This window comes from Trifolium pratense, linkage group LG6 (genome assembly GCF_020283565.1).
Source record: "Trifolium pratense cultivar HEN17-A07 linkage group LG6, ARS_RC_1.1, whole genome shotgun sequence".
Taxonomy (NCBI): Eukaryota; Viridiplantae; Streptophyta; class Magnoliopsida; order Fabales; family Fabaceae; genus Trifolium; species Trifolium pratense.
Window position 1 is genome coordinate 45,370,495 of NC_060064.1, and position 12,456 is coordinate 45,382,950.

At 36.4% G+C, this 12,456-nt stretch overlaps 1 protein-coding gene and 1 long non-coding RNA gene across 4 annotated transcripts in view; one reads left to right on the forward strand and one right to left on the reverse strand.

Annotated features, from left to right (window-relative positions):
* Positions 1-5,769, forward strand: part of LOC123889151 — an 8,422-nt gene extending 2,653 nt beyond the window's left edge. Inside the window, exons 2-3 of the long non-coding RNA XR_006802426.1 lie at positions 1,844-1,847; positions 5,728-5,769. This is a non-coding gene — a long non-coding RNA (uncharacterized LOC123889151). The remainder of the gene's footprint in view (positions 1-1,843; positions 1,848-5,727) is intronic.
* The window catches only part of LOC123889149 (L-type lectin-domain containing receptor kinase IV.1-like), a 23,769-nt gene extending 12,055 nt beyond the window's left edge, over positions 1-11,714 (reverse strand). Inside the window, exon 1 of one of the 3 annotated variants that reach the window (XM_045938373.1) lies at positions 9,585-11,714. In XM_045938373.1, the coding sequence (XP_045794329.1) occupies positions 9,615-11,648 (2,034 nt within the window). In that variant the 5' untranslated portion in view covers positions 11,649-11,714 and the 3' untranslated portion in view covers positions 9,585-9,614. Of the gene's footprint in view, positions 1-9,566 lie in introns of all 3 variants that reach the window. The other 2 variants (XM_045938370.1, XM_045938371.1) reach the window with 2 other exon arrangements.
* Between the last annotated feature and the right edge of the window lie 742 nt (positions 11,715-12,456).

Here is a 12,456-nt window from a genome sequence, read left to right on the forward strand (position 1 = left end):
TTACTAGATAAATGTATTAGTATTATCTTTGAGTGAAGTTTGTGATATTCAAACCAGCGCTTTATAAATCAGATTTTCAATTTTTCCGCTGCGTATTTTCGAAAAAGATTTTATAAAGGCAGAGTTAATTAAATAACGGGTTTGGGTGTTACAAAGTGGTATCAGAGCAGGTCGTCTTCGGACTGTGAGGTTATGTGTCAATCAGAGCCGTTCTGTGCAGTCAGATCGAGTGAGCGTGTGTGCCAGTTGTGTCTGTCTTTTCTTGTTGTGTGTACTTGATGCGATTGATACTTATCATTATTATAAGTTATCAAGTCAAGTAGTGGTTGAGTATTTTTATGCTTAAAGTTTTAAAAAATTGTGTGGTTTGAACTTTTGGTTTGTAGATGCTTATTGCTAATAGTTGATGATCCGACATGATGTAAAACTGTATTGTTAATGATCCAGCATGATGTAAAACTGCATGTGATGAAGATTTTGTTGAAAACATAAGATTATTTTCTTTTGAGTAAGTGAAAATGAATTTTTCACTAGAGTGAGAAAGGAGTAGGATGTAAGTAGATCCTAATGTGTGTTGTTATATGTTTGTTTATAACATGTGGTAGATTGATTACTAGTACTTAGTGTGGTTCTTTAATTGAACTATGTGAATGTATTCTCATGATGAGAACTTGTTTGAGAACATGCTATGTTTTATACATGTTTGAGTAGATGTTGTAAGTATGCGAACAAACGAAATGTAATGCATGTACTTGACTCGATGTCTTGTGTACATGGATGTTTCATTGTCTTACATATAGTTTAGTTATAAATATATGTATAGACATGTGGTAGTAATTATGTATGCTAGTTGTTACGTAGGTTGTTACGTTAGCATAGACGGGTATAGTGTATTTATGTATTTTGCAGTGGTGTGTGTGTCAAGAGGACTGCACCGGGGTTTTGAGTAGATGCTTAGATATCTTACCTTATGTTTACCCTTTGCATACGACATGCATGTGAATGCTGTCGGTATTAGATTTCTCTTGGGAGGAATAAATTTGGAATCGATAGGACGGTTAGGTGCTTACACCGGATGTTCTAGTGGAAGTGTAAAGGTGAGTTTGAGATAAGTGGGGGAGAAGATTTTGTCTCTCCAAGATGTTTCGAACGCGAGAAGTAAGGACGAATAGAGATGTTCTTGAAGTAGATTGTTTAAGATTTAGTAGCATTGTTCGAAGTGGAGTTCTTATTTGGAGAATATTTTGGAGGAAGTATCAGATGATCATTTCGGAGTGAGTCGGAATGAAGTTGTTTAGCCGTAGGGAGAATGTGGCCATTGGGGAACGATGGAGCAAATTGAATGTTAAGTGAAAACCGTTGCTGGGAAACGGAGAAGACGTGTGCGTCGAGGGTGAGAAAACCTAGTGATGATCATACGACGAGTATGCGAATGGTGGGTACCTTGAGGGTTAAGTTAAGTGGGAGATTGATGTCAAGGATTGAAGGTGTGGTTAGGGGAACTGAAAACCCGATTACAATAAGTGGGACTGGTGGTGTTTCTAGCGGAACTCGTAGCAAGAATGTTCCATTGTTTGGTTGTCTTTCACTTGATGGTTCATCCTCAAAGAGGAGGAAGAGTGATAAAGATGGAAGCTTTGTTGATGAAAAGTTTTCAGAGGAATCTGATGAGAGTTGTGTTGGAATCAACAAGACGGAGATCATGGTTGTTTGGAAATCAACTTTTGATAGTAGCTGAGATTTAAATACAGAATTACTAGGTGATCAAGAAGAGCCTAGGAAGGATTTATAAAGGTTGAGTATGTTTGAACCGAGTGGTCATTTCTTGGAAGGATTTGAGAAGCTAAGTGCGAGGTGTTACCTTTGGATGTTTGGGGATAAGAAAGTTAGCCTTTGGAAACGTGTCGAGCACGAGTATTAGAGAGACGTAAGAAAGTGACTTATGTCAAGTAAGAATTTGCGGAAAGGACTATCTCACACATATGTGATTGTTGTGTTTGGAAAATGTGTGTTGAGAATTTAGAAGTGATGCTTGAAGTAAGTATCAGAGGTGTTTTGTAGCAATTGGAAAATTATTTATGGAATGGAAAAAGTCGGTGGAGACTAAGTGATGTTGGGAACATCGTATATGTTGGAGTAGTATAGTAATACTATGTGGTAAGGAAATAAAACATTTTGGATATTTTCATCATGGACGATGAAATGATAGTTAGTCGACGAGTGACTTAAGGTAATATTTTGGATAAAAGTATCTCGACGGAAAAGTGACATTGGAAATGTCGTGTTAAGGAACCTAGAAATTTGGATAAGAGATTTTTTTGGAAAATAAAACAGTTATGATGGGGTTCGACGCAACGATTTGGGAATTGCGAAGGAAAAGAATTTGACGGTTGGAGATAATATATTTTTGGAATGTGTTAAGAACTTTGAGAAGTTGGACAACAAATGAGTGTAGAAGTTATGCTACCAAATGAATGGTTGGAGTGAGATTCGACGCAGTTAAGAACTTATGGAATTTGGAAAGTTGTGACGTATGCAACGGAAGGGTCTTTCGGAGTATTTTGGGTTAAGTGGTTTTGTTTTGGAGTGGTGCTGCGAGTACCGTAAGATGTTAAGTTGAAATTTTAAGTAGTTTGATAAGAATGATTTAAACCGTTGTCACGATTGTTGACTATCTATCGACAAATCGAGGGATTAGCTATCCTTGATCTATTGTTGGTAGTAAACTTCATTGTGTAGATGGGAATAAACTGATTTTGTCAGACTTGGTTTGTTTGGAATTTGAATGATTGTTGGTGTGAATCCGGAAGAAGTGTTATTTTGACCGGAGATGGTATAAAGGAATACCGAGGGAAGTAAAATGATTCGGAAAAGTGACGTATAGGATTGCTTTGCCGCCATCATGGGCGAATTTGCATGGAGTGTTTTGTATGTTTTGGTTAAAGTAGTATGAGGAAACCCATTGGTTAGAATGTAAGTTGGAATTAGAAAGTCGGATGAGAGAGTTCATCCGAGGTTGTTCTTAGTCGAGCCATTTTCGAGGGCGAAAATATTTTTAAGTGGGGGAGAATTGTAACGACCCAAAATTTAGTATTCGTTATTTAATTATTTTATGACGCGAGGGCGTGATTTATAATTAAATGATTAAGCGGCGAATAATCATTTAGCGAGAACGTAAGTTAATGAGCGAGAAGTTATGTTGATTGGGCCTTGGAGCGTGTAAGTGGTTATTGGGCTTAGCCAATTGGGCTTTGATCCATGAGAATAGAGAGAGCTATAAGTAGCAAGTCAAACCATGAATAGTCTCATAATTTATGTTTCATGAGAAAGGAAGATTGAGAGCTAGGGCAAGAGCCAAAGAGAAAGAGAGGGGCTCGTGGGAGAGAAAGAGAAGAGCAAGCTTGTGGATTCGTCAAGCTAAGGTACGAGAGTTAGATTACATATTCGTGAGTGATTCGAAAGAGGGGAGGATGTCGATTCCTCCATTCCCAAACTCTTTCCACTCTATTTTCTTATGGGTTTTGTGAGAGATTTACTCAATGAAAAGTAAATGTTTTTGATCCTAAAATGAGTAGTAAACTCCTAGGACATGAGGTGAACAACTTTGGGGAGTTGGAAATGGGTATGTGTAGATGTTTTACTATGTTTGTGGTTTTTGCTTAAAAATACAATTTAATGCATGATCTTGCATGCTTGGAGGTGTTTGGTTGTTTTTGAATGTGTATTTATGTATATATGTATGATATATGCATGATTGATGGTTTACTTTGCATTTATAACATGTTATAATGTATTTTGGATGGATTTGGGTGTTAAACCGCCTTAGAAAACTCAAGAACAGATATTCTTTTCTGGTGTAGTTCGCTAAGCGACCAGGAGTTCGCTGTAGCGAACATGTTCGCTGAAGCTCGCCAATGCTCGCCATGAGCAGGTGACTTCCTGGTGAGGTTCGCCATGTCTCGCTAAGCCCTCGCTTAGCGAAGGCCTCTGTGACAGCAATTTTTGTTGATGTTTATAAGTGTAATTAGGCACTTGTAACATGGTTTAAGGGTATCCTTACATGATTATTGATACATGTTGATACTGTTAATGCTTATTGTTAATCGTTATATGATTGATAAACGTGTATGCAATAAGTTGTAGCTTAAAGTGAGCAATGTGATGTTTTAACATTAATTTGCAATGTTAAGGAAATGATGTGTGTTTTATGACATAAGTGTAAATGAAACTTTATGTGTATAAGAATGGTTATGCAGATAATTATCATGTGAATAATTATGATTTGAGTGATAGGATATTGTGTTATCCTAATGTGTTAGATGTTGGAATTGTGTTTCCGCATCAGTGAATGAATAGCTTCGAGCTAGATAGCGTCATGTATATGATGTGTTTAAAAGTAATCATGCATTCATGAATAATTGTGTTATGGGAATCATGTGAATTCCAATAATTGATGAAAATAGATTATGTTTATGAAAAGTGGCCGAAGATGGGATTATGTTATCCGAGATCTGGAGCCCATATCCAAACATGATATAAAACTGTGTGACTCCTCTTTATGGGAGAGATGGTTGATGATAACCATATCCTACATGATATAAAACTGTTATTGAGCTTATCAAAGGGAGATAAGGTGGTTCGGTAAGTTCTGACGCATCCAACAAGATGTAAAACTGGGTTCATCTTAAATGGGGTGAATAGCAGCATCCTGCATGATGTAAAACTGATGTAGAGTCCGTGCATGACCATAATCTGAACAGTCCGTGCATGACTATAATCTGAACAGTCCGTACATGACTATAATCTGAACAGTCCGTCATGACTGAAATCTGAACAACGTGGAAATGGTACCACATGCATTAGTCGTGTCTAGGGATGACATGACATTGGATAATTGGCATTAGATGCATTAGGGTAAATGCACATGTATTTGATAATTGTTATGTGACATTATCTGATTGGATTGTAATGTGTTTTCCGTATGTGTTAAGCTTTGGTATTTACTAATTGTTTAATACTGTGATTGTTGCCATGTCTTGGTATGTGAGCAGAGTCTGTCATGACTATAAAATGAACAAGTGTAGAGTCCGTCATGACTATAAAATGAACAAGTGTAGAGTCCGTCATGACTATAAAACGAACACTTTGGTAGTGTCCGAGAAGACGTGAAACTATAGGATTGGTGTGTTTGTAAATGAATGATTAATTGGTAGTCGTACTTGACGATGTATGTACGTGAGTTAGAAATGTATGATAGCGTGTGAAGTGTGTAGTATACTACTCACACTTATATTTATGTTTATGTTTTCTAACTCTCTGCTTTGTGTTATTTGCTGGACCTTTGGGGGTCCAGGTTGACAGGTTATGTGTTAGCCTCGTCCGAGTGAAATGGTGAAGCTCTGCTCTGATTGAGACACGGGAAAAAGGGGTTTTTATATGTATATGCATGTAGTCCTCTTAGTATACTCTGTTGGTCTTAAGCTTTCATTTGAAAAGTATCCGTTTTGTATAACTAATAACGCATCGTTCGATGCGAGGTTTTGTTTTTAGTTCATTCGAATATTTTACTAGATAAATGTATTAGTATTATCTTTGAGTGAAGTTTGTGACATTCAAACCAGCGCTTTATAAATCAGATTTTCAATTTTTCCGCTGCGTATTTTCGAAAAAGATTTTATAAAGGCAGAGTTAATTAAATAACGGGTTTGGGTGTTACAGTCTGTCTAGTTGTTCCATCGTGAATGAAAGCTGAATTGAAGAAGACTGATGCTCTTGATCAGAATTACTGGCTTGGAATGTATGACCCTCACCTCCACCTTTGTTCTTCTGATTTGAAGGTCGCGGAAGACCATGTAATTTCCCACATTGAAAAATAGTATGTCCCAAACGATGACAATATTTGCATTTACGATGGTATTTGAAAGTGGATGATCGTCGTCGAGAATAAAAAAACATCATAATTAATAATCTTAGCCAAGTAGTACCGGAAGCAGCAAAGAGAAAGTAACGTCGGTGAATAGTACTCGTGAACAGTAATTACGTAAACAGTACCTATGAACAGTACAGCCGGTGAACAGTATCAATGAATGAACAGTATGTATGAACAGTACCACGAGTGAACAGTGCCACACACAAAATCAGTTGTCGTGGTCAGATTGTAAACACGACGGCGGCTAGGGTTTTGCGAAAGCGAGACCCCCAAAATCGGGAGCTCTCGATACCATGTAGAAAATAATAAGTGAATACTGTTGTATGTTATTCCTCAGCTCAAGGCTGGTTTAAATATGAAGAGTACAAACATAAAAGGAAATAATAGATAGCTTAGAATCTCCTAGAAATAACAAACTAGGAAACTAAATATTTTCCAACATTGATGATCCAATATTGGTTTCAGTAGCTTCATCTTGATACAAGTATGCTGTATGCATGAATCAAGAAACAAAATTTGATATTTTTCCACTGCTTTGAATCAAACTCCATTTACTGTGTTTTCACCCTTTGGGATTGATCATCGTATCAGCGGTTGTATTTCTAAAGTCGCTTGGTTATGATCTAAATAGCCACACTTCTGCTTCTAACATTGTCTTGGTGGTAGGATTCCTTAGCTCATTATAAGCTTTTCCTCCGCAATTTCTTATGCCTCTCAGGTGCCCTGCTCAGATATGGTCCGAAAATTGGTGCAACATCCACAAATGGCAACAATTTTGGTCCCGGTAGTCAATATGTAAATTATTTGGTTCCTTTTTTGCATAACCATTGTGTTTATTTAGAATTTTTTTTGTGCATAGGATGATATGGCATCTGCCGTGGCTGATAAATGCACGGCGCTCGTGGAGAAAGAGTTAACAGAAGATTTTGAGGCTCTTAATGTTCGTGCTAGAGTACTAAAAGGGCTGATTGAACTTGTCAAGGGAGATATTAAGTTAGGTAGTGCTAAATGCTAATGTTCTATCTGTTTTCAATTTAATGTTGTTTTGTGAATTGTGCTTATTATGCTCCTGTTGCTTGCAGCTGAACTTTTCTTTGACCAATCTCTCCACAACAAGCCATGTGACAGTATCTTTTTTTCGACCCTGGATTGTGCTTATTGTTTCTTATTACATTTGAAGGATTTACAGGTTATTTCTGTTTACCCTTTGAATCTGTGATGTTGCTGAATAAAAATTGTAGTTTCTTTCTCCTACTCATGAGATATTAACTTAGATACAATAAAGCTGTTGAAATTTGGGGAATTTAGGTGAAAGAATATGAGAAAATAATAAGGAACAATAAAATATTATTGATAATAATGTCAATAACCCTAATTACAATATTTACATTATTTACATTAATCAAATAGTATGATACTACCTTGGTATTTATAACCAAGTGAATAAATTTAAATCTAAACTAAATCCCATTATTATAGGGCTAAGAATAAACAAACTAAATCGAGATATTTTCTCAACAAATAATATTATAATATTTTCTATTCTAACACTCCCCCTCAAGCTAAAGCTTACTAAGCTTTAAGCTTGTTACAAAATTAACCCTGAAAATAAATTAAATCCATTGATAGCAAGCCAACCAAGAGCAGCAACCAAAGAAGCAGTAGAGGAGTGACTGAAGAGATGAATCCATATCAAATTAAGTAAAAATACCCGCAGATTGAAATATCACAAACGGGGGCCCGCGGATTAAAGAATCACAAACGGGTAACTGTGGTTAAAGGTAACGGGACCCGTGGATTAAAGAATCACAAACGGGTAACGGGATTAAAGGTAACGGGGACCCGCGGATTAAAGAATCACAAACGGGTAACGGGACCCGCGGATTAAAGAATCACAAACGGGTAACGGGATTAAAGGTAACGGGGACCGCGGATTAAAGAATCACAAACGGGTAACAGGATTAAAGGTAACTGGGACCCGCGGATTAAAGAATCACAAACGGGTAACAAAATAAAAAGAAATTTCAATGACGGCTAGGGTTTATATGAAAAAAAGGTTAAGTAAAGCATATATGAACAAAAAGGTAAGTAAAACGAAGAATAATCGAGAGTTAAATTTCGGGGAAAATTGCAGCGGAATTATGTTTCAAGGTGGATACCATGGCTCTGATACCATGTTGAAATTTGGGGAATTTAGGTGAAAGAATATGAGAAAATAATAAGGAATAATAAAATATTATTGATAATAATGTCAATAACCCTAATTACAATATTTACATTATTTACATTAATCAAATAGTATGATACTACCTTGGTATTTATAACCAAGTGAATAAATTTAAATCTAAACTAAATCCCATTATTATAGGGCTAAGAATAAACAAACTAAATCGAGATATTTTCTCAACAAATAATATTATAATATTTTCTATTCTAACACTCCCCCTCAAGCTAAAGCTTACTAAGCTTTAAGCTTGTTACAAAATTAACCCTGAAAATAAATTAAATCCATTGATAGCAAGCCAACCAAGAGCAGCAACCAAAGAAGCAGTAGAGGAGTGACTGAAGAGATGAATCCATATCAAATTAAGTAAAAATACCCGCAGATTGAAATATCACAAACGGGGGCCCGCGGATTAAAGAATCACAAACGGGTAACTGTGGTTAAAGGTAACGGGACCCGTGGATTAAAGAATCACAAACGGGTAACGGGATTAAAGGTAACGGGGACCCGCGGATTAAAGAATCACAAACGGGTAACGGGACCCGCGGATTAAAGAATCACAAACGGGTAACGGGATTAAAGGTAACGGGGACCGCGGATTAAAGAATCACAAACGGGTAACAGGATTAAAGGTAACTGGGACCCGCGGATTAAAGAATCACAAACGGGTAACAAAATAAAAAGAAATTTCAATGACGGCTAGGGTTTATATGAAAAAAAGGTTAAGTAAAGCATATATGAACAAAAAGGTAAGTAAAACGAAGAATAATCGAGAGTTAAATTTCGGGGAAAATTGCAGCGGAATTATGTTTCAAGGTGGATACCATGGCTCTGATACCATGTTGAAATTTGGGGAATTTAGGTGAAAGAATATGAGAAATTAATAAGGAATAATAAAATATTATTGATAATAATGTCAATAACCCTAATTACAATATTTACATTATTTACATTAATCAAATAGTATGATACTACCTTGGTATTTATAACCAAGTGAATAAATTTAAATCTAAACTAAATCCCTTTATTATAGGGCTAAGAATAAACAAACTAAATCGAGATATTTTCTCAACAAATAATATTATAATATTTTCTATTCTAACAAAAGCAATTGCAAAATGAGAACAAAGTAGTATAATGAAAAAAGCTATCATTTATCTATTATACTATTAACTCAAACATGATTTTACATTTGATTCATGGTTCCGAATTGCGGACTGCATCACCTGATGCGCCCGCAATAATGTGGATGCGGCCAGGTGGCATCGCAACTTCATCGGAATGCAATTTTTGTGGTATAAAGTGAAATCTCAAATGACGGCGGAAATGGAAGCGCATTGACACTACATCGGACCATATCGACACTACAATAAACCAACAATCTCGAATAATACATTTGTCAGCTATTTCAACCACAATCACATCGGCGACCGCAGCTGAAATTACATGTGCATCTTGAAATCAACGACCACCAGAGAGAAGTGATTCAGTAACAGACACAGAAATATGTGACATTGTCTTATCCTTGACAACTTCTTGCTCTTGGTACCCAAATGTTAATCCAAAAGAAGATAAACTAAGCAAAGACAAATCAGGCAAAGGTATATCCCTCTCCAAATACTGCATAACTTGCCTCATACTTGGTCTAGCCAAAGGTTCTGAATGTGAACACAACAAGCCAAGTTTCAACACCAATTCAACCTCATCAGACACATAATCTGATCCTAAGTTTACATCCTTTGCCTCAAGAATCTCACCTCTTTTCCAACATTCAAACACTAAATCAACTAGAATAACACTCTCATATTTTCCTACACGATCTATAGGCCTCCTACCACAAACAACCTCAAGAAGAAATGCACCAAAAGCATACACATCAGAAAATTTAGTAGCTTTACCTGTTCTAGTATGCTCAGGAGCAAGATAACCTACAGTTCCAGCTACATGAGTTGTATCTGGATCAGCACCATGATCATATAATCTTGAAAGTCCAAAATCTCCCAATCTAGCATTAAATTCCGAATCTAACATCACATTGCTAGCTTTTATGTCTCTATGAATCACAACTTGCTCCCATTCTTCATGCAGATAAAACAAACCTGAAGCAACACCTTTGATGATTCTAAATCTTTGAGACCAATTCAAGGTCACTTTTGGTTGTTTGTGAAGATAATTATCTAAACTTCCATTAGGCATGTACTCATAAACCAGAAGTAACTCATCTTTTCGCCTGCAATAGCCGAGAAGCGGAACAAGATTCCGGTGACGAAGACGACCGATACTAACAATTTCCGACACAAATTCCCTCATCCCTTGTTTTGATTCATGAGACACCCTTTTCACAGCAACCTCAAGTTTGGAACTTGGTATCACACCTTTGTAGACTCTACCAAATCCACCAACTCCCAATAGCCCTTTTTCCTTGAAACCCTTTGTAGCAAAGTATAGATCTTTGAACTTAAATCTATGTGGTCCATATTCATGTTCCCAATCTTCGAGAATCTCAGTAAACTTCTTCCTTTTGATATAATACATAACCCCTAAAGTTATCATGAAAACCAAACTTAGCAAAATCAATGGCAACCCAACAGTTAAAATTTTTGACTCTTTTTTCTCAGAAAATCTTGCTAGTGTTGGAAGTTTAGAGATTATAAGGTTTTTAACTTGACCATCAACCTTAAAACTCCAACCAAGAACATCATGATAACTACTAATAAGACCGGTAGTTGATGAAAACCCAACATACATAGTATTGTTAAAAATTGGAGAAAGATCTTTGGTCGTTGATAACAAAGGTCGTGTTGGTTTAACAACATTAATTGGAGCTAAAGTAACATCAATCTTTGTCTTTTCACTATCATATTCAATCCATACCTGCATAGGATTGCCACTAAAAAGGGTCAAATTCTTGAGTTGACCATTATTCTCATCATCATAATATCCTGCAGGAGTTGCGTTATATGATTTCAAATCATTGATATCAATACCAACATGGTTATTATTGATATCATCAAACTCAAACTCTTGAAGAGTATCAAGTTCAACACCAAAAACATGGTTGCTACTGTTTCCAATGTTTGACGAATTGAATAGACCAAGGTACTGACTTGGTAGTGAATTTGGAAACCCATTTGTGGGAGAAACAACAAAAACAATTCCATGGCCATTAAGTTTTGGATATTGAGATCTTATGGCAAATACAAAAGTAGTTGAGAAAGAAGACACACTTCCATCAGAAGTTTTTTTGAAAACTATAGGATTTGGATAGAAAGCATGGCCTGTTACTTGCGTGTTATCATTGGTTAGTCTTAGTAAGCCATCTTCTATTACATCAGCAGTACCATCAAGATCTAGATCTGATGATTGGAAACCATTATAGGTGAAACTGTTGTCTTTACTTGCTACCAACGTAACAAGAAAAAACAACATAAACACCAGCTTGAGAAACATGACTATATTTTGTTTGAAGTGAAAAACAAAATTTGCATATTTCATGGGGCTTGCTAAGAAATGTCCTGGTAATTGTTTTTCAGTGTTTGATGATGCTAAATAGTAAATTGAATATGTGACATTAAAAATATCAATGTCTTCTAGCTTTTTAAAAAATTTAAGTTAACTTTTTAAAAGTTAATAATTAAAGGTGTTTACTTTTAAGTTTATATTTAAAGGTGATTACTTGATTATTTCAGCCCTTTTAAAAAAGTGGCCAAATCTCAAGGATGTGTTGTTTTATGGCAAAGAAGGTGCTATCACCTTGGATGAAGTTCAATCGGCTTTGAGGACCAAGGAGTTGACAAAGTTGAGAGACTTGAGAGTTGATGGTAGTGCGGAAGGGTTGAATGTTGAAATTCCTGGCACACAGTGGACAGGTGTTGCTCAAGGTGTAGCAACACTTGTCTGTTGTAGACAGATGTTGTAACTGGTGCGCCAACACTTGTCTATAAACAGAGCAAATAACATAAAACAACACAAACAGTAAAGTAAATAACACACGAGAGTTGTTAACCCAGTTCAGCCTAAAGCCTACTCTGGGGGATACCAATCCAGGAATGAAGTCCACTATCAGCAGTATTACTTCGAAGCTAAACTCACCCGTTTACAACTTCTCACTTAATCACTACCCAATGACCCTTCTACCTAGGAACTCCTAGATATGAGACCCCGTCCCAATTCCCACCTTAGCAACACAGACAGCGCTGCTATTCAATTCCACGAACACAACAGGTGGAGACACACTCCTAAGAAACTAGGATTCACTCTTGCTTAAAAGCTTGCGAGTAAACCACACAACACAATAGAACAA